The sequence below is a fragment of the Sparus aurata genome, chromosome 12 (assembly GCF_900880675.1).
Source record: "Sparus aurata chromosome 12, fSpaAur1.1, whole genome shotgun sequence".
Classification (NCBI taxonomy): domain Eukaryota; kingdom Metazoa; phylum Chordata; class Actinopteri; order Spariformes; family Sparidae; genus Sparus; species Sparus aurata.
In genome coordinates, this window is record NC_044198.1 from 27,032,393 (window position 1) to 27,053,571 (window position 21,179).

The 21,179-nt window shown below is 44.3% G+C and overlaps 1 protein-coding gene across 1 annotated transcript in view; it reads left to right on the forward strand.

Moving 5' to 3' along the window:
* adamts6 (ADAM metallopeptidase with thrombospondin type 1 motif, 6) overlaps positions 1-21,179 on the forward strand; it is a 67,346-nt gene that overhangs the window by 11,341 nt on the left and 34,826 nt on the right. The window contains exons 8-12 of the mRNA XM_030434766.1: positions 4,282-4,325; positions 6,445-6,550; positions 8,862-9,008; positions 14,081-14,222; positions 19,495-19,602. Of these exons, the coding sequence (XP_030290626.1) occupies positions 4,282-4,325; positions 6,445-6,550; positions 8,862-9,008; positions 14,081-14,222; positions 19,495-19,602 (547 nt within the window). The remainder of the gene's footprint in view (positions 1-4,281; positions 4,326-6,444; positions 6,551-8,861; positions 9,009-14,080; positions 14,223-19,494; positions 19,603-21,179) is intronic.

The following is a 21,179-nucleotide window of genomic DNA, read 5'->3' on the forward strand; positions in this document are numbered from 1 at the left end:
CTTGGAAGTTAAACTAACCAACTTAGAAGAAGGAAGCTCGCACTGAGCCAAGATTTATAAGTCGTTACATCTCAGGGGAAAAAGATCACAAAGGAGATTAAACCCACACTGGGTCGTCCTGAGGGCGGGACTGAAAGAGGAACCCAGACTCTTATGTGAGTGCTTTTTCAAGAAACATCAGATAAGATGAGAGACGAGTGCCACAGATGTTATTTACACCCTTCTTTAAAGTGAAACTGTCAGCAAAATGCAACCGAGGGTCTTTTTGTGAATGTACACGAGTCAAATGTTCTTTTAAAAGCATAACTACGACAAAACGGGCACTTTTAAGATTTACCGTATTTTAGTTTTTGGGTCAAACTCATTTTCAATGGGAGTGCTACGGGCACTTTTACGATAGCATCAAAATCTCTATTTTTAAAACAGTAAGAAGGCTCGACACAACATGAAACTTTGCTCGCAGTATCACCAGGGTCTCTACACATGAACACGAGCATTGAGAACATTGTTTGTGTACACAGAGTTTACTAAAAAGAAGGTTTTTGAACAACTCACGCTAGCAGTTGCCGCCGTCCTGCCAGCGGAGAAGTGTCGATCTCAGAATGCGACGTAACTTTGAGGAGATTTAAGGTAATTATGCTTTTAAACGAGCATTTGACACAAAAAGTCACAAAAAGTTTAGCATTTTGGCGAGAGTTTCACTCTGAGCTGTGATCTCGGGGCTTCTGGAGATGAAACCATGAAGGTTACTTTGGTAGTTTCTTTTAATCTTGTGGATGACGAGACTTCACCTGACTTTACATCATCAGGAGGGAGGAGAGGATGACTGAAGTTTTAAATTTGTGGGAGGTGAACATTTCCTTCAAGCGCACAAATGGTAAAGTTGTTTAGATTGAGAAAATAACTGCAGGTTTTGTTCATTCCCCGCAGCACTCGTGTCAGCTGTATAGAAGCTATTATAGCCCGTAGATGGCGCACGTCCACACCGCTGTTGGGCATATGATGATGAAGTATTGGTTAATGTGGAGTAAATATAGAATTGGGTGAATACTGAGTAAAAAATAAGGCGAGAGATAATGAGATAATAAGCTGTGGGGAGGCGGCGCCCGCTGAGCTCAGAGATGCTAACATTGGAGATAGTATAAATAGCTGATGGCGGGCAGGAAGCCCTCATTAACCACCACCGTGTCTGGAGGAGCAGTCAGACATTCCTCGTGATGCTGGAAGAATCCACCTAAAAACGTCAGTCGGTTGATTTGTGCAGCTGTCGGCCGATTGTGTTTAACTTTCAGATCAGCGACGGAAGAAAGACAAGCTAAATAACTAAACAACTTCTCTAGCAGACGATTTGCTTCTTTTCTATGTTTGATGCCGATAATGAACTATTAGATGAATCGACAACTGTTTTGATAATCAGTCGATTCTTTTGAGTCATTTCTAAGAATGAAAATTTATTCCAGCTCGTTAACTGTGAATATTTTCCTCGTCTTTGACATTTGAGGACGTCGTCCCGGGCTTCGATCTGCATTTTTCACATTTTATAAAACCAAACAACAAATTAATTAATCGATGATGAAAATAACGGTCAGTTGGAGCCCCATCATCATCATCATCATCATCATCATCATCATCTTCCTCATCTTCGTCGCCTCAGCAGCAGCAGTACTGTTGCTTCTCTGTCAGTTTTGGCGTCGGGCAGCATTTAGAGGACGCTGCCTTGTTTGACACTGAGGGGAAATTAGTGGAAATCAATCAAAACAAGCAGACGTCCTCAGCGAGGTCTCGCTCGTACCTCACTGGTTTGGAGCTTCTCCACTGAGAGGGAAGACGAGGAGTTTATGTGGAGAGGGAGAGAGGGAGGGAGAGACGGGGAGGAGAGGGAAATTAAATTTGCTGTGCCCTTGGTTTTAATAGATTAAAAGCTTGAGGAATGATTGGATCATTCGGTTGAAATGTATGATGTCTTCTTAAAGGCATCCTCCCCCCACAACAGGCTGTATTGGATTACCTGTGTGAGTGACGAGTGACTCAGCAGGAGGATTTCTGCACAAACCTCCTGCTCGTACATGGAGGAGGAGTGGACCAGGTGTTTCCTACAACAACACCTGCCACCACCTCAAGATAAAGTCTTAAAGTATCTGATATAAATGTAAACTCAGTCCTCCTCTCCTCCTCCTGATGATATAAAGTCCTCCTCTCCTCCTGATGATATAAAGTCCTCCTCTCCTCCTCCTGATGATATAAAGTCCTCCTCTCCTCCTCCTGATGATATAAAGTCCTCCTCTCCTCCTCCTGATGATATAAAGTCCTCCTCTCCTCCTCCTGATGATATAAAGTCCTCCTCTCCTCCTCCTGATGATATAAAGTCCTCCTCTCCTCCTCCTGATGATATAAAGTCCTCCTCTCCTCCTCCTGATGATATAAAGTCCTCCTCTCCTCCTCCTGATGATATAAAGTCCTCCTCTCCTCCTCCTGATGATATAAAGTCCTCCTCTCCTCCTCCTGATGATATAAAGTCCTCCTCTCCTCCTGATGATATAAAGTCCTCCTCTCCTCCTCCTGATGATATAAAGTCCTCCTCTCCTCCTGATGATATAAAGTCCTCCTCTCCTCCTCCTGATGATATAAAGTCCTCCTCTCCTCCTCCTGATGATATAAAGTCCTCCTCTCCTCCTCCTGATGATATAAAGTCCTCCTCTCCTCCTCCTGATGATATAAAGTCCTCCTCTCCTCCTCCTGATGATATAAAGTCCTCCTCTCCTCCTCCTGATGATATAAAGTCCTCCTCCTCCTCCTGATGATAGAAAGTCCTCCTCTCCTCCTGATGATATAAAGTCCTCCTCTCCTCCTGATGATATAAAGTCCTCCTCTCCTCCTCCTGATGATATAAAGTCCTCCTCTCCTCCTCCTGATGATATAAAGTCCTCCTCTCCTCCTGATGATATAAAGTCCTCCTCTCCTCCTGATGATATAAAGTCCTCCTCTCCTCCTCCTGATGATATAAAGTCCTCCTCTCCTCCTGATGATATAAAGTCCTCCTCTCCTCCTCCTGATGATATAAAGTCCTCCTCTCCTCCTGATGATATAAAGTCCTCCTCTCCTCCTCCTGATGATATAAAGTCCTCCTCTCCTTCTGATGATATAAAGTCCTCCTCTCCTCCTCCTGATGATATAAAGTCCTCCTCTCCTCCTCCTGATGATATAAAGTCCTCCTCTCCTCCTCCTGAGGATATAAAGTCCTCCTCTCCTCCTCCTGATGATATAAAGTCCTCCTCTCCTCCTCCTGATGATATAAAGTCCTCCTCTCCTCCTGATGATATAAAGTCCTCCTCTCCTCCTGATGATATAAAGTCCTCCTCTCCTCCTCCTGAGGATATAAAGTCCTCCTCTCCTCCTCCTGATGATATAAAGTCCTCCTCTCCTCCTCCTGATGATATAAAGTCCTCCTCTCCTCCTCCTGATGATATAAAGTCCTCCTCTCCTCCTCCTGAGGATATAAAGTCCTCCTCTCCTCCTGATGATATAAAGTCCTCCTCTCCTCCTCCTGATGATATAAAGTCCTCCTCTCCTCCTCCTGATGATATAAAGTCCTCCTCTCCTCCTGATGATATAAAGTCCTCCTCTCCTCCTCCTGATGATATAAAGTCCTCCTCTCCTCCTGATGATATAAAGTCCTCCTCTCCTCCTGATGATATAAAGTCCTCCTCTCCTCCTGATGATATAAAGTCCTCTCCTCCTCCTGATGATATAAAGTCCCTCCTCCTCCTGATGATATAAAGTCCTCCTCTCCTCCTCCTGATGATATAAAGTCCTCCTCTCCTCCTCCTGAGGATATAAAGTCCTCCTCTCCTCCTCTGATGATATAAAGTCCTCCTCTCCTCCTCCTGATGATATAAAGTCCTCCTCTCCTCCTCCTGATGATATAAAGTCAAGTCATGAACATCTGAGCTTGAGACGGGGTGAAAATATATCTTTTGTAAAAGCTAAAGTCACCTATAGTAACAGTACTTAAGTAAAAGTCTTAAAGTATCAGATATTAAATGTAGTTAAGTATCAAAAGTACAAATAAAAGTAAATTATAAGTGTTTTCTTGTGTGATTGTTGTGTTCAAAATGTGGAAGAATTGTTGTGTAAAGTAGCAGAAATGGAAACAGTCACGTAAAGAACAAGCACCTCTGAACAGCACTTGAGTAAATGTACTTAGTTACTCTCCTTCATTGATTGTTTTGCTAAACAGTTCAGACTTGAATTGTGCTTTTTGTCCCTCTTCCTGTCCTGCAGGTACGACATCTGCACCTACAAGAACAAACCCTGCGGGACGTTAGGTGAGTGCTGACGATCCCATCCTCTGCTTCAGGATTTAATTTGAGGTTTTCATTCTCGCCCCGACCTTCGACGTGTCCTCAGACAAACCTTATTTAGCGGCGGCGCTCGCCTCGGCCTCCTCCTGCGAGACATAATGAGAAGGATGTTTTCACTTGGGTTATTATAGCTCCGCAGCGACTCCCCCCTCCTCCTCCTGCTCCTCCAACCTGGACTCGCCGCGGTCGGCTCCGGGTTTATATAAAGCGCTCTCTCTCTCTCTCTCTCCTCCGCCCTCCGACCCTCAGTTTGTCCAAGGTGTTTACACTTCCACCGAGGCCGAGGGGGAGAAAGGAGAAGGTGTGTGTGGAGGAGAGGAGAGGAGGTGGAAGAGGGGGGAAAGGACAATTACAGAGAGCGTTAGGAGGGAGATAGAGAGGGTGATATGCTGGTTGTGGTGGTATTTGGGGTGGAAAAAGGACAGCATGCTTCCTCCTCCTCCTCCTCCTCCTCCTCTCCTCCTCTCCCCATCTTATCTTTGTCCAGGCCCTGCAGGCACCTCAGTATATCTTGGAGGTAATATTGTGACTTCAGGGGTGGTTTGACAGATTGACCGCATTCGTCACATTCCCCGGTCGCTTTAATTGCCCCGGCATCTGCTCGGCTTCCTCGTTGTCTCAACCCCCACCCTCCTCTCCTCCTCGTCCTCCTCCCTCTCCTCCACCTCCTCCTCCCTCTCCTCTTCAGGGGGGGGGGGGGGGATCACGCTCCCGGGTCAGATCTCTGGCCTTTAGGGTCACCGAGTAATCACGGGGCTGGAGATAATTCACAGTCCACCCCGGTGCTAAGAAAACAACTTGTGTGTGTGTTTGCTCTCACTTCACTCACTCTCTCACACACATTCTTAAACTAATCGCAGAGTAGCCACCCTTCCTCCTTTCCCTCCCTTCTCCTCCTTCTTTCTTCACCTCCAGGCTTCCCTCTCTTCCCCGCAGTAATGGCTTCACTGGCCTCCCTGATTTGCGAGTCTATTCTTGTTTAGCTTCTTAGTAAAGAGGATACAAAAGCCACGCTGCTTTGAGCAGAGAGGCGGCAGAGTTCACGCAGACGACACCAGAAACTCCACGACCACCGCAGCGTGAGCGACACAGTCCCTCCGGTGTGTCGCGTCTGTCAGTATCAAAGATCATCCGAAGCTTTCTTTGAGATTGAGCGATAGATTTTCTTCCAGTCAGCCGGGAGTTCAATGTGGAGATGATTTTTAATATTTGGGGATCATCGCTGCTCCCGACCAGTTTGAATGCAGAAGTGAACGCTGATTTATTTTTAATTTAACCCAGACAACGATGATTCTCTAGAACCTAACCAAGTGTTTTCCTTTCCTAAACCTAACCACATCGTTATATTACCTTAACTTAAAGGGGCACTATGTAGTTTTGTAGAAGAAATTCAAGATTTTTAGTACTAACCTTCCATCAGCATGGAGGGAGGAGACGATGACTCGGTGAACTGCTCCTTTAATACCTGGTCGAATGAAACAAAACGTCCCACATGGTAACATCCCCCAACACACACACACACACACACACACTCACACACACTCACACTCACACACACCTGCTTTGCGCTGTCATACGATCCTCTCTGCAGTCACCTGTAGATGTAATCTGTGAAGAATTGCCTCCTGTCTCCCGATCTGACCTGTCAGGCTGCGACACCTGGATCCTGGAGAGGGTTTTTTTTAACTTAAAACACCTTCTCCTCTCCGTCTCTCTCTCTCTCGTGTTCTCTTGTTCTGAAACGAGTAAAACATCTACATCTTCTGACAGGTTTCTGCCGGGGTACGCTGCTGGCGAGGGAGGAAGGGGGGGGGGGTTCTTATATTCCTGTTCTTGGCTCGTGTTCTAGGCGCTCCCTTGTTACATGAATTGAAATGAATAAATCTGAACTCTCGTCTAGACGTTTTCCAGCAGTCTGACGTTTGTGAGGGATGAAGACGTCAAGGTGGTGATGCTAAAGATCTGATGTGTTTATGACCAAGAGTCCTAAAAAGGCTGCATCCTGACCCGTGTGTGTGTGTGTGTGTGTGTGTGTGTGTGTGTGTGCGCGTGTGTGTGTGTGTGTGTGTGTGTGTGTGTCCAGGCTTGGCCTCGGTGGCTGGAATGTGCGAGCCGGAGAGGAGCTGCAGCATCAACGAAGACATCGGCCTCGGTTCTGCTTTCACCATCGCGCACGAGATCGGACACAAGTGAGTTTTTAAGATGAAACGTTTGGACCAGACGAGAACATCAGATTGATTCTTAAAGATCCCTCACCGACATGTTTCAGGACAAAAATACTGTGTTTTGAATTAGAAGTGTCGGGATATACCGATATGTGTCTGTTATGGGTTTCCTACCAGAAAATCGAGAATGAAAGTGGGAGAGAAACTTAAAATGCACGTACAAGGAATTTAATTTAAGGTGTTTCAATCATAGGCGAGCTAAATGACTTGCTAGCGCCCCCTAAAACGTACCGACCCCAAATTTGGTATTCATGTGTGTCGCAGCCGGACCTACAAACAAACATCTCTTGGTGCCGTGACCTAAACCCAACAGGAAGTCATGCATTTTGAATGTTGGACTTGAACAAGGTCCTGTTATTAAACCATGTATTTAAAAAAAAACTACTTTTCTAGCTTGTGGCGGCATAAAGCCATAAAACACTTGACTTCAAGTGACTTCACAAATGACTTGTGTTAAAGTTAAAGTTGAGCTTTTTTGTGGTTTTGTCTAAAGTCGTCAACATCATGACCCGACTGAGTCTAACTCCTTCAAACGAGTGAGGTTCCTCCTTTAACTTCTTAAACCCTTTTATCATTTTCCCGACCACGCGCTCTAATAATCGCTCTTGAACAAACATTTCTTCACTGCTCGAGTCCTCCAGACCTGCATGCAGCCCCCTTTTCCCCCTCGCAGACGTCTTGAACTGTATCTCCACATATTTCCTCATGCAAATGTCAGTGTCCACATACCTCTGGCTCTTTCCTCCTGAATATAAAGCAAAATAATGATGATGTATTAGTCTACGTATCCCTCTCGAGAGAGTTCAGCAAGATGGTGATTTCCTTTATTATGTCTCGTGTCTGCTTCTGTTGTGGGGCAGTTGTAAAAATAGTCTCTGCTTCTAGAGGATGTATAAAAAAAACACACTGCAGCGAGGTTTCAACCGGCCCTGATTTATTTCCAGAGTAGGGTAAAATGTCATAAACGCCAGCCTTAGAAAAACAGGTTCAGGCTGCGCGATGTGGTCGGGTTTGTTATATACATTAGAGCTGATTTGTGCTCCTGGACTGTGAGGAGAAGTCAGGCTTTGACATCCTGCCGTAACACGAGCTTCTCTCTCAAATGATATCCAGACAGATAAGGCTTTTTTTTTTTTAAAGATATAAATTGTTGAAAATGATTTATTTGCAGCCTGAAATAAATTCTTGAGGTCGGGAGCGGTGTGGGTCTCCCTCATCCTCGTGACTCGCGGCCTGCTCAGACCTGCAGGCGGTGATTGACAGGCAGGCATCAGAGTGGTGATTAGAACTTTTTTCATTCCTGCCGAGCTCCAGACAGGGTTTGACCCTCGACCCCTGGCTCTCCTCCACACAGCTGTTTCAGAGCCGCAGAGCTCAATCTTTTACAGCCACAGAGGGAGACGTCCTCCAGCCAGCAACCTGGACTGTCCACCGTCCTCCCGTCTGAACCGGGTGTTTAGACACCGCAGGTGAACGGGGTCAAAGTTCACATGAGTAGATATCACCATGAAACTTCAGCAGTTGGTTCTTTACATCAAGAAAATTATTTTTTGTGTTACAAGTTTTCTGACATGCAAATGAGACATTACATAATTAGAAATGCACTCATTTGCATGTTTGAGGCTAAAGCTGTTGTTAGCGCGATGAAGGCTATTACTGATAATAGCCTGTTGAAGGCTAGTACTGATGTTAGCCTGTTGGAGAAGCTAACAGTGATGTTAGCTTGTCAGAGATGCTAACACTGATGTTGGCCTGTCAGAGAAGCTAACATCAGTGTTAGCTTCTCCTAAAGCTATTGTTAGTGTAATGAAGGCTAATACTGATATTAGCCTGTTGAAGGCTAGTACTGATGTTAGCCTGTCGGAGAAGCTAACACTGATGTTAGCCTGTCGACAATTATTTTATTGTACGACAGGTTTTGTGATATTTTATGTTTAGATATGCCATTTAGGGTATGTAATTAATTAACCATACCCACATTATAGAACTTATATACAGTGACTAAATAAACATCTTAAATTTACGTAGGGGAAACTGTGACCAGTCGGCATCTTCACATCAGAACGACGACATCAGGGAAAAAGTGTCCATCCACTCTGACTGTGTGACGCACCAAGCATCAATGTTATAAACACAAAGTCCAGAGTTAGCTTCTCCCACAAAAGTTAAGAGAGTTAACAGAAGAAAAGGTCACTTTGAGACCAGTGGTTACTCATGATCTTCATACTCAGCTGCTTTAATTATATTTTCTTTTTTTCTTGTGTGTGTGTTTCAGTTTTGGGATGAACCACGATGGGATCGGGAATTCCTGCGGTACCAAAGGCCACGAGACAGCCAAACTGATGGCGGCCCACATAACAGCCAACACCAACCCTTTCTCCTGGTCCGCCTGCAGCAAAGACTACATCACCAGCTTTCTCGAGTAAGTGGATGATGGTTGTGTTCGCTGTGGAGCGGTCTGAGTGTGTTTGGATTTGGCAGTGTGTGTGTGTGCAGTAGAGAAAAAGGTGCATGCCTGTTTTCCTGCTCGCTTGCAGCCGCCTCGCTTTACAACCCGCTGCCACCGGCTGGCCGTTGTGGTGACCCGCTAGGCTGTCTTATATGCAACTCCTTCCCCACTTATTCACATCCATTTCATCACCGAGCCTCCTGCCAGACCTCCTTGTGGCTGTGTATGATAACTGGGTGCCTTCCACCCTTGCATCCCTGCACCACAAGGCGGGTGATGTTGGAGCTCATGTGGTGCTCGGTGGTGATGTGTCGGCCAGCTGCCTTCAACCACTGCTCCGCTGTTATGTGGATCAGTCAGAGAAGACAAAAACTTGAGGAGCACAAATAAACTGAAGAGTAAAGCGGTGACGTGAGGCAGAATGAGGGATCGCTTGCTAAGTCCTGCCAGCCTGGCATGGAACAAAACTGGAGAAACTGACACTGTGAACTCGACAGGACTGTAGGAAACTAAGAACTACCCTGATCCCTGCACGTCGTGGGTACACTAAGTACAATCTGCTCTAATTGAGCAGCTTTACTTTGAACTTTGCAGCTCACCTTAAGTGAAAATAGTTAAATTCTTGGAGTTACAATAATGAGAACATCCAATATATCAAGCAGATGGGGCTAACGGGTGGAGCTCTATCTGTTGTTTCCTAGTAGGGAAGCTAAAGTCGATGAGAAGCTAACACTGATGTTAGCCTGTTGGAAAAGCTAACACTGATGTTAGCCTGTTGGAAAAGCTAATACTGATGTTAGCCTGTTGGAGAAGCTAATACTGATGTTAGCCTGTTGGAGAAGCTAAAACTGATGTTAGCCTGTTGGAGAAGATAATACTGATGTTAGCCTGTTGGAGAAGATAATACTGATGTTAGCCTGTTGGAGAAGCTAAAACTGATGTTAGCCTGTTGGAGAAGATAATACTGATGTTAGCCTGTTGGAGAAGCTAAAACTGATGTTAGCCTGTTGGAGAAGCTAATACTGAGGGATGTCTGTTGGAGAAGCTAATACTGAGGGATGTCTGTTGGAGAAGCTAATGGTGATGTGACCTTGTTGGAGAAGCTAATACACATGTTAGCCCATCACAGCCCTGCTGGGAAAACCAGCGTAGACCAGCACCAAAACCAGCACAGAACACAACATTGCTAGTGACTAGCAAGACCAGCATATGTTGTGTTTTGGTGGTGCTCTATGCTGTTTTTTCCCAGCAGGGAGAAGCTAACACTGACACTAGCCTGTTCTCGTCCATTACAGCAGGCTAGCTAGCTGGCCACAAGTAAAGTGAGTGTCAGAGTTTTGTCTGTGCTCTGAAACTGTTGAGTCTAGCTCAGTAGAAAAGAAAATAGTTCCCACATGAAACTGCTCACAATAAGATCTGTTGATTATCTTGAGTAACCGGGTCAGCACCACAAGCTGAGTGCCATCTAGAAGGCAGACATCTCTACCAGCTGATACCTTCAACACTCTGCAACTCACACCAAAACAATGTAGACAGATAAGAAGCACTGCAGGTGGGAGGAATCATCTGTATTTGGGATTTTGGGGTGAACTGTCCCTTTAAGCTTAGAGGGGATTGAAAACATCTCAATTTGAGACCCAAAGGCAGTTTTCCTTAATCCACCATCCCTGCGGAGGCTTTCTCTCTCTACAGTTCAGCTTCATCGCCCGTCATTAAAGACCTGAGTGCTGCTTAAATCCGAATACACACCCTCGTGTTAGAGTATCGGTTGCAAGTGTGCGGTGTGTCTCTGTGTGTGTCTGTTTGTGTATTCATGTTTAGTTCGCGAGGCCCCTCCAAGAAAGCCGATAATAGCGGCCGTGGTTGTCAGATGATGTTTCCGGCTGAAAGCTGTTAGAAAAGGGTTGCTGAACAGCACTTGTGACAGAGATGACAGTATTATATGCCAACTTCCAACTGGGGCACAAAGAGCTGCTTCTCTGCTGCCTCCGTCGGGTTCCTTCCTATTTCTGGCTCGAGTGTCTAAGAGTGACCAAAGCCCACAAAGAAGAGACAAAGTTTGTCCGCTTGTTTTCTACGCAGAATCAAATATATTGCTCAGGCTATATTTGCATCGGTCTGTTGCATGAGTTTTTCTCTTTTCATTTTGGTTTTTTATTGCCTTCAGCTTTTATGTTTTCTTACAAAAGGGTTCAGTCTGTAAACTCCAATTATCCTCCCTTTCTCTCCCTCAATCAGAGTTTTGGAGATCACACATGCTTCCCCAAGCCAAGTAAACAACTTTGGCTGTGGTGTTGGCCTAGATTCACCGTCGTGCTAAAGCAATATGCGGTGCTTTGTTTGGGTTTTTTTTTTTTTTTTAGGAATGGTTTATGAATGCACTCACAGTTCAGTCATAGTTTATTCTCCCAAGTCTGCATGTTATAATGTTTTATGGCAGCCAGTTTGGGTTTGTTGAACTCTGAGACGAGTTATTAAATGTGATGTTAGACTTGTGTGACTTATGATAATCGCGCTGCTGTCTCAATTCTGTTTGGATCCAATCAGCATTGGTTGATATCTACATGAATTTCTGGAGTCAGAGTTCAGGGATCGCTGATGTTCTCGCTTATTAGAGGATATTTCCGCTCAGAATAATGAATTTGGCTGAATCCACCGGACAGGAAGCTTTTGCGAACATGTCAAATAATAGCCTCTATGTTTAAATTTGACTATTTTGTCTCCCTCCAAATCAATAAATAGTGAGGCTTGCCCTTGGTGCACAGGGAGTCCGGGGGCCTCAGAGACTAGCTTGTCTCTCGCTCTCCATGATGAGAGGGTCCTCCGAGGAGCAAGAGCCAAGAAGCAGGATTATTCCATTCAGTAACTGAGAACAGGGGATGAAGAGGGGAAGAAAGACAAGAGAAAGAGGGAAGTGAGGGGGGAAGAGGAAGAAAAGAACAGAACGTTTAAATTCCCCTAAAAATATTTTTTTTATATTTAATTTGCTACCCTGAGACGAAAACAAACAGCATGTATTTCATGTCTTGTTTTGTTAAATTGTGTTGTTATGTTTGGACTGTGCAGCTCTCCATCATGTAACAATTAAAATTTATGTTGTTGTTAAGTTTTTCCGGAAAAAATACGTTTTTCAACTCTAAATCAATGGGAGAATGTGGAACCAACTGAAGTATTAATGAATCAATAAATCAGACAACAAACAAACAGACAAGACAATTGTGTCTCTTCGTGAAAGAAATTGACATTCTGTGCTAATTGTTGTCCCCCACAGTTTCTGCTTGCAACACTGTGTTGATCTAAACGTCATAAAGGTAGCGCACAGTTAAGATTCGCACAGTAGAATTGTTAGGAGTAAAGCAGCTGTCCTCCTGATAAATCCCGAGCTCCATCAGAGCTGTCCAAAATATTTGTTTCAGAAGATAAACGTTTAATTCTCTTTCCTCTGGAGAGTTTCCTCTGTCCTGTAAAGTTTATAATACAGCTTTTGTCAGTTTTGCTGCTTAAGTGTGCCGCCTTTAATGTGTGCATTGAGGTGTTTAACATGACAGAAAGCAGCCTCTATAAGCATAGAATCAGAGTGTAACATGTTGTGAACCCGTCTGTGTAGGTACATCTTACTATCTGAACAATGCAGCCGTTAAATAGCAAGAAAAATCCTGCGCCTTTGACTTTAAACCAGCTTTTTGTTGGTGTCTGCTGCAAACACACTCAAGTACATTTACTATCTACACAACGTGGGTGCTGTTTGAGGGTTTTCTCCAAAAGTAACAGTATTCCAGCAGGCTTTTAGATTTCAACGGCACTAGCAAAGGTGCACAGTAAATAAGATAAACTCAGCAGGAACATCAGACAGGTTGGACCATCGAGTTTAAGTTTGCTGATCTGACATATCCGTGCAGTGCAAATCAACCGCCATTTGTCTGACAGGAAGTGTTGTTGTTAGCGTGACATCACAGTGATGTTCAAGTAGAGTTTGAAGGACATTATCTAGAAAGTCTCTCTGAATATTTAACACTGGGATGGTGTCCACACACCTTCATTGTGTTGAGGTATTGCAGATAATCTCAGAGACAAATATCCCAAAACCTGGAGACCAAATTAGGTGTATTAATGTTCTCTTAGATTCAGTCTTTAGTCTTTGTTCTCTCCTGTCTTTTGGACAGTCTACCTCTACAGTATTATCGTCACCAGGCCCACTTCTCTGTTCGGGGGGTGGAAGGCACGTTGCAGCTGCAGCAACTGGAAAGAAATCAGATTTGTAGTAAATAGTTGTAGTAATATTTTGCCTTGAGAGAAAACTCTGACTCAGAGAGAAACAGGGGAGGTAGAAATCAAGATGAAATACATCTCTGTTTGTTTACTGACGCTTGTCTTGGGTATGATTACAGTATCTCGCTCATTGGCAGAAGGTCAAAAGAATAATACTAAATTTTGTTCCGCACCACAAAAGGAAACTGTGAGCTCCTCGGCTGAAGTATTTTTATTTTTTAGCTACTAGAATACAACAAAGCTACATGTGTGTGTGTGTGTTTTTTTTCCTGTGAGTTCATTGTGAGCGCACATATTTCTATCTGACAAAACAGACTAAACATAATCCTAGCCCTGGACGTATGACCCACAGCTCACTCCAGACTTCTCTCTTCCTTCCCTGCTCTGTTATTTTATTGGCTCCTCAGTGGATTCAGTGTGAGCGGTGACATACAGATCAGCCATATAATCAGAGAGGGCTGCTTCTCTTAAGACGGGCAGATCGGCCCTCTTTGCCTCTGGTGAAATGTCTCCTCTTGTGCTTCAACCCTCCCTTTGATGAGTAGGCGTTGATGTGTGATATCAACATTAACTACATGTCATTTGAGATCTTTGACAAGCTTCCTACAGCAGTCGTGTGGTGGTTAAATTAAACGTGTGAAACAAAGAGAAGAGGAGGAGAAGGGGGGGTTCTTTAATCATCCAATCTTGGCATTTTCTGACTCTGCCATCAGCCGAGTGTAGAAAGGTTTCTTTGTGTAAGAAACAATCCTATTGTAGGTTTGTTTTTTTGACAGCTCAGGTCGGGGGACGTGTCTGGACAATGAACCTCTGAAACGAGACTTCCTGTACCCAACAGTGGCCCCGGGGCAGGTGTACGATGCAGACGAGCAGTGTCGCTTCCAGTACGGAGCCTCCTCACGCCAGTGCAAGTACGGGGTAAGAAACCAGCATCTCTTCCTCTCACTCATCCTCAAACTGACGCCTGTCATATGTTTTTGATTTTAATCACATTTTCAGATGGAAACATGGGGACGGTGTGTTCAGAGACATCTTGGGGTTGCTTCACTGAAACACCAACACATGACTGGAGTTATAAAGGAGACGAGATACTTAGTATCGCATGAATAAATAACTTATTCGGATATGAACAGATAGTGCAAAGAATATAGTTTTTGATCTTTAGTCCCTGGTCAGAAAATCTTTGCCTCCAAAATGTTGTCCAGTGAAGGTATAAATAAGCAGGAAATGGAAGTACAATTACCTCATAACTGTTCTCAAGTACAGCACTTAGAGTAAATGTACTTAGTTACATTCCATCCCTGCGTATATGACTGTAAGACTGAATATGGGTCAGGATTATGGACGGTTTGTTGGGGGACTTTCACGTCACGTTTAAGAATTTTACGATGCCCATTTTTCAAATTTTTTGACAGTTTTCTTTGGGGCCATTTTACATTTTAGGGTATTTATCAGATGCTTACAGTAATTCATACATACATTCATACACTGATGGCGGTGGAGCAGTCTGAGGTTTGATGCCTGTGACATGCAGACCAGGGGAATCGAACCAGCGACCTTCCGATAACAAGACGCTGAGCCACAGTCACGAAATAAACAAAACGACTATTAAAGGAGCACTCTGTAGTTTTGGTGAAGAAATGTTAATGAGAAGAGAAACTGGAAGAGAACTGTTTTCATGACTGAATAAACAAACTGACCTTAAAACGACGACACAACTTATACTGTGATACTTTGTTTACATGTGGCGGACCCTGCCACCTTGTCCTAGCTTCAAACAGTGTCCTGGGACGTGAATTTTCCTCTGAGAGCAGCTTGTTTATTCACTCATGGAAAAAATACATACATCTGAATTTGTATTATTACCTCATTAATATTGTAAATATTGAAATTCTGAGTTTGAATTTCTTCTAAACTACACAGTGCTCCTTTAAATGAGAAGAACATTATACTTGTATTTTTTTATTATTATCTGAAAGTGTATCAACACTGCAAATACAAAAAAAAAAGCATTTTCTTTTCTGATAAAGTTCTACTCCCTACATGTTTACTGACGGGTTGTTGACGTACAGTTACAGCGCCTTCGCTCCCTGTTGGGATAACGACAGTTTTCTTGAAGTTTATATTTCCTTGTTGAGATTAAAGCGCAGTAAACATGCGAGGGGAAGATAATTGTTTTATTATCGTCTGACAGCTTGAGCTCCTTCCGAGGTGTCTGTCCTCACATCGCCGTGTTCTTCTTTTTAATCTCTAAAACTTCCCAGACAAAGAGATGAAGGATTGAAGTCAACACTCCCCTCATCTGTTTTTCTTTTCTTTTTTTTTAAGTCTGTAATGATAATGATCCCCCCCACCACCGCCTGAGTAATGAGAAAACCTCAGCACATAGAGTGACACAGGCAGTGAAAGACGAGGGAACGACCGTGTGGTAAAAACGAGCAGTTGAAAGAATCCTCAAAAGATTTAACGAACAATAACGTGATATTGTTTAGCGTTACGTAAATATTTGGTAAAAAGAGAAGGACAGAGATTAGCTGAGATCACAGAGTTATTTCATTTCATTGAAAGAAATATCTGACAGCAGATTATAACAGGCCTCCAAAATCAAGCCCTGTTATTTTGGCTCCTAAGCTCATAATTGTGGTTTTAGATCAGCATGAAAGACGCACATTTATGAGCGGAGTGGATTCCGGCGCCAATCCAGCAGAGCTCGATTGGAGTTTCTCATCTGACAATCAGATCTATTTCATGCAGCCATCTGTGAAAGAGATGCCCCGTGCGACTGCTTTACAGGACAGACGTGACCACAGAAATGGATAAAAGGTCGAATGAATGAAGAGTCTGGTTTTCTGAAGCCATAACTTATTGAACTTTTCCAACATTTGGACGAATCCTTTTTTTTTTTTTCTGCTGCTGCTGCTGAAGAATACAGATGAAGCGTGATTGGAGAGGAAGTTCAGCCCGGACGTTTCACTTTTAGCCTCTTATATCGTAAACAGTGTCAAACGCTCATATTGTAGTTTTAATATGTCACTCGTAAAACAAACTGTTAGATAGGGAATTACATGTTTTTCAACCTACAATCTTTTACGTTTTCATCAAGCCTCCTGTTCAACTGGGTTAAACTGTAAACACAGTTGTATTATTCTAGTCTTCTCTACATTTTACACAGTGTCCCAACATTTTTGGAGTTGGGGGTCGTACACAGATGATTTATCCTAAAGCCAAAGTTTTTACTTCCTGTAAAACGTCTACCTCGTTGGATTCATACAAGATTTTTTCTGCAGACGTTCGTTGTGCCTTCGCTGATTCCCCGACTGTCCTGCTAGCACCGACGTAAAGTAAACACATGTAAACTGACATCCCCAACAGCCTCAACTGTAGTGCTAATTAGCATTTGCTAGCATGCTAACACGCTAAACGAAAATGGTAAACATTGCACCTGTTAAATGTGTTGACATTGTCAGTGGAAGCTTGTTAGCTGTAGCTAACGAGGCTATGATTAGCATCTGCTAACATTAGTCTGTGAGACAGAAGTAGATTTTCGGGAGTCTCTGGGTCGGGTTGCCAGGTCTGACTGCACGTGTCCCACACAGAAAAACTATATCTAGTAACAATATGAAATCTAGAGATCAACGGGAAAGGAGCCCAGCAGGAGAAAGGGTTAAAACTAGAGACTCGGGGAGCGTTGGCGGGTTTAGATTAGGCCACTTGAAGTCAGTCAGATCTGGAAATGATGCATCACCCTTCAATTAAACTGCTCTCAAATCAAACCAAAGTATGTACTGCTTTGTATTTAGGGTCCATTACATAAAGAGGTTGCGAGCCACGCAGTATTTCACCGAATACGGCCGACGACACTTTTAAATCCGCGGGGTATCGCAGACTTTAAAAACGCAGCGTGAGACGGTGTCGGAGGTGGGAAAAGTTACTCGGATGTTGAGAGAGAAAGTCGGGGGTAATTTATGGCAATAATTTGGTTTCGGTGACGACTTCCCACTTCTGAAGGCGAGCCATGTGAGTGTTTATGAGTCGGAGGAAGCTGGAGGTATGAAAAACAAACAGCCTTTGATGGCTATATTAGCGAGGCCCTCTCTGCGTGCCTCTGCCCTTTTTTATCGCCAGCTTGTTCTCTCTTAGCGTAAATCCATCAGGCCCACATCCAAGTTCGTTAAGGCCCCGGCCGCTGACCTTTTAGCGAGGCCGAGATAGTGAATGGAGCAGCGGGGCGGCTTATTGAAACCAGCTGGCTGAGGGGAGTCGCTGCAACCAGAGAGTGGCAGTTTGCCGCTTTATTTAATCTGGATAGGCTCAGAGAGCTGCGGCACCGTGGCATATTTACTGACCTCGGGGGTCAGAATCTACGCGCGGGATCATAACTCTTTTTCATTGGCCTGCTCCTCCGCCGCACACAATTGTCCTGTAAAAGGCCTTTGAAGTGGAGACGCGAGATGACCCAGTTCAGCTTAATGGGAAATCTAATGCGAGGTTGTGCAGAGCTGTCCTTGTAACATGTGTTCACTTTATGGTTTTATTTATTTGGGGGGCATCTTAGTGCTGTCTACCCACTATCTCTGTGTGTGTGTGTGTGTGTGTGTGTGTGTGTCGTGAGACGCACACACACACACACACACACACACACACACACACACACACACACACACACACACCTAAATGGATTCTCCTTATGTTCTGGACTGAGGAGTAAAGTGGAGGAACTCGACTTTACGGCTCAGTTATGAAATGCGTTTGAGGAGATTTCAAAATATCAAGATAAATAAATATCTCGTATTGTGATGTAGCCTAAAAATATCACCATATTTTAAGGCTTCATCGCCCGACCCTCATTAACAGTTCGTTAGTTTGTCGCTCTAAATCACATTTGGTTGGATACGTTTCTGTACGCACCTCCGACTTTGAGACAGAGCTGGGAATAACTTCATATCCAAACATTGAAGCAACACATCCACACATGGAAGTTGTTCAGAACTTTCTGTAAGACTGATTTAATTAGACAAACTGTTTATTCTACAGCGCTACCAGCTATTGAGCCACGAGGCCGCCATCTTGGATTTTTAGGTCAGTAAGGTTTCAGGTGAAGTTGCCGACTGGAAACTCCGAAATTTTGACTTTCCAGTTGAAAAGGAACACAGGAAGTTGTGATATTTGGTTTTGTCGCCCAGTTATGAAATGGGTTATTAAGGTATTGCAACCTAAAAAATTTAAGAGGAAACTGTCATATAACCAACGAGCTTCAAAGACACGAAAAGAAGAAGAAGACCTTAAAAATAACACACCATTTTAAGGTCGTGTCTCTCTCGCTAATGTTTGGGTTTGTTAGCTATTTGCCAAAAATCACATTTGATTGGAACCATTTTGGTGCACGCCCCCCTCTGCTTTCAGATGAGTCAATAAAACAGGTATAACAGAAACATTGAAAAAAATATGTAAGAGAGATGCAACTTAATTACCACAAATGGACATGGAAATAAAACATCCTCAATTTTGCCCCTAAAAAGTTTAAACACTCGTTCAGGATGTTTGTTATGTGCCGTCTACTCACCATCTCACACACGCTCCTTTGTTTAGAAATCTAAATGGATTCTGATCACGTTCTACTCTGAGGAGAAGAAGACACGATGTTTATTCAGAGCGCTCAGTAATACTAAAGATATTTGTTGGGCCTACAAGTCATCTTTATCTGAGACTTGGGAGGCCTGTTGCTCACTCTTGATTTCCCCTAAGAAGCAGAAATTGGATTTCTTGAACTGATGTCACGGTCCCGTGTGGTCTCGAGGTGAACGTGAGCAAACGTTAGTCACGGTGTTGATCCAGCTGACTCTTCATTTCTCATAAGAGAACATTAACAGCACCCGATGACCCTTCAGCGTATTGCTCAAGATGCTCTATGATCCAAAGCATATGCGATCTCGAGGCGAGATGCCTGTTGCGGTCTCATCAGCTCCTCTCATCCGCTGATTCGATCTGGAATCCTGTTGATTTATACATGAATTTCCGTGCTGTTTGTGTCTCTCTCACAGCTGTCAGAGAGCAGAAGAAAAACACTAAGAGGAAAACCACCAAAGGCTTCTGATAAATCATCCTCACCCTTATTTAGCTATCCGCCCCCCTCCCTCCAGTCTGCTGCATTGATTTATTCTGACCAACTTGCTTTTGCCTTCTTTCCTAGGAAGTGTGTAGAGAGCTCTGGTGCCTTAGCAAAAGCAACCGCTGTGTAACCAACAGTATCCCTGCTGCAGAGGGGACTCTGTGCCAGACCGGCAGCATCGAGAAAGGGGTAAGTCATCGGACGGTTCTCACACATGTGGAGGTTGCACACCAAAAAAAATATTTAAAAAAAAAATCATCCTATAAATGCAACAAAATCCAAAATTACCACAATATGTGACGGGATTGAAGGAACGATTGTTGGAACTTTGACAAAATATTAATAGAAACTCAGTCTATATGACGTCTCATATCATGATAATGGTATATTATATATATATATATATATAGATCAGTCCTGACATTACTAGAGGTGAGTGAGGCAGGTGTCCATGTTAGCTCAGCAGCTGATGATGTAAGACGAGCACTGCGACGCCTCAGCTGATGGTACCTCGCTGCCTCGATCCCGCTCTGGGAAGGGTAACCGTCCTCCGAGTGTTCACTCATGCAGTGGGTGCTGCCACACACACACTCACACACACACACTCACACACACACACACACACTCACACACACTCACACATGTAAGCAGGCCAGGCTTTAGGTCATCAGCCCGCTGTTGATGCCAGCCAGGTTAGGGGAGACAGTTTTAACACGGATTACGGCAGCCATTGTCACCGGATGGTCCGAGGTCTAAAAGGGAAGAATAGGAGAGTGTCACGAGCTGTCACCCGTGATTACCATTAGCTCAGTGGAGCCTTTGAGGACCGGGGCCCACGGACAGGGTCCTGGACAACACAGGGGGCCCCAGGTTGAGCCTGGGGGGCTTTGGAACAGCTTTCGGAGCAGCTTTAGGAGAGCCAGTGGCATACCCCGTCTGCCCCTGCCGGGGACAGCTTCAAAGGAATATGAATGTCAGCCATTTCTCACCCAGCGTGTAATGGAGAGAGGCCCTCCCAACAGGAGCAGGGAGAGAGGGAGAGAGTCTGGGGGAGAGGGCAGAGGGAGGTGGGGGAGAGACAGAAACTGACCGGCAGAGAGGAGGTTTCATTCTGAACTCAGAGAAAAGCTCTAAGGAAAGCAGACTTCCCTCCTCTGAGTCTCTGCCCGTCACTTTCCCTTCTGCCTCCCTCCTCTCCACCCCGGTAATCTTGTTTGGACAGCGTCTCAGGACGTGAATGAGTAAGTCAGGGAAAGAGGCCAGTGGCCCCACGAAGCCCTCACCTTACCTTGACCGGCCCAGCCTCTCTGGGTTCTTAACCTACTGACACAGTTGGAGAGACAAAGGGCCGTCTCTGATCCCTTCTTCCCTCTGGAAGAGCTTAGCACGAGGCTTAAAACACTGCTGAAGCTCTCATGCACGCACAGCACTGTTTATCTCTCACCTGTCTGTAGAAAACACCTCACAGTACGCTGGAAACATCCAACACAGACACTAAAATCAGGCTAAATCAGTTTAAGATGTTGTTCTGTTAGCAAAGCACTGATGAAATGATGACATATTTAAGGAATAGACAGGTTATATTTCGTTTGTCAGAGGAAGATTGTGTTTCTTCTCACTCCTGCCGTCACAAGCAGACGTAAAATCACCTCATTTCACGCTTGGAAAGCAAAACGAACAAGCGCGCCTCCTCCCAGATGTTGAACTATTCCTTTAAACTTGAGTCACTCGAGCTCAGCGTGGAGGAAACCAGGACAGCAATAACA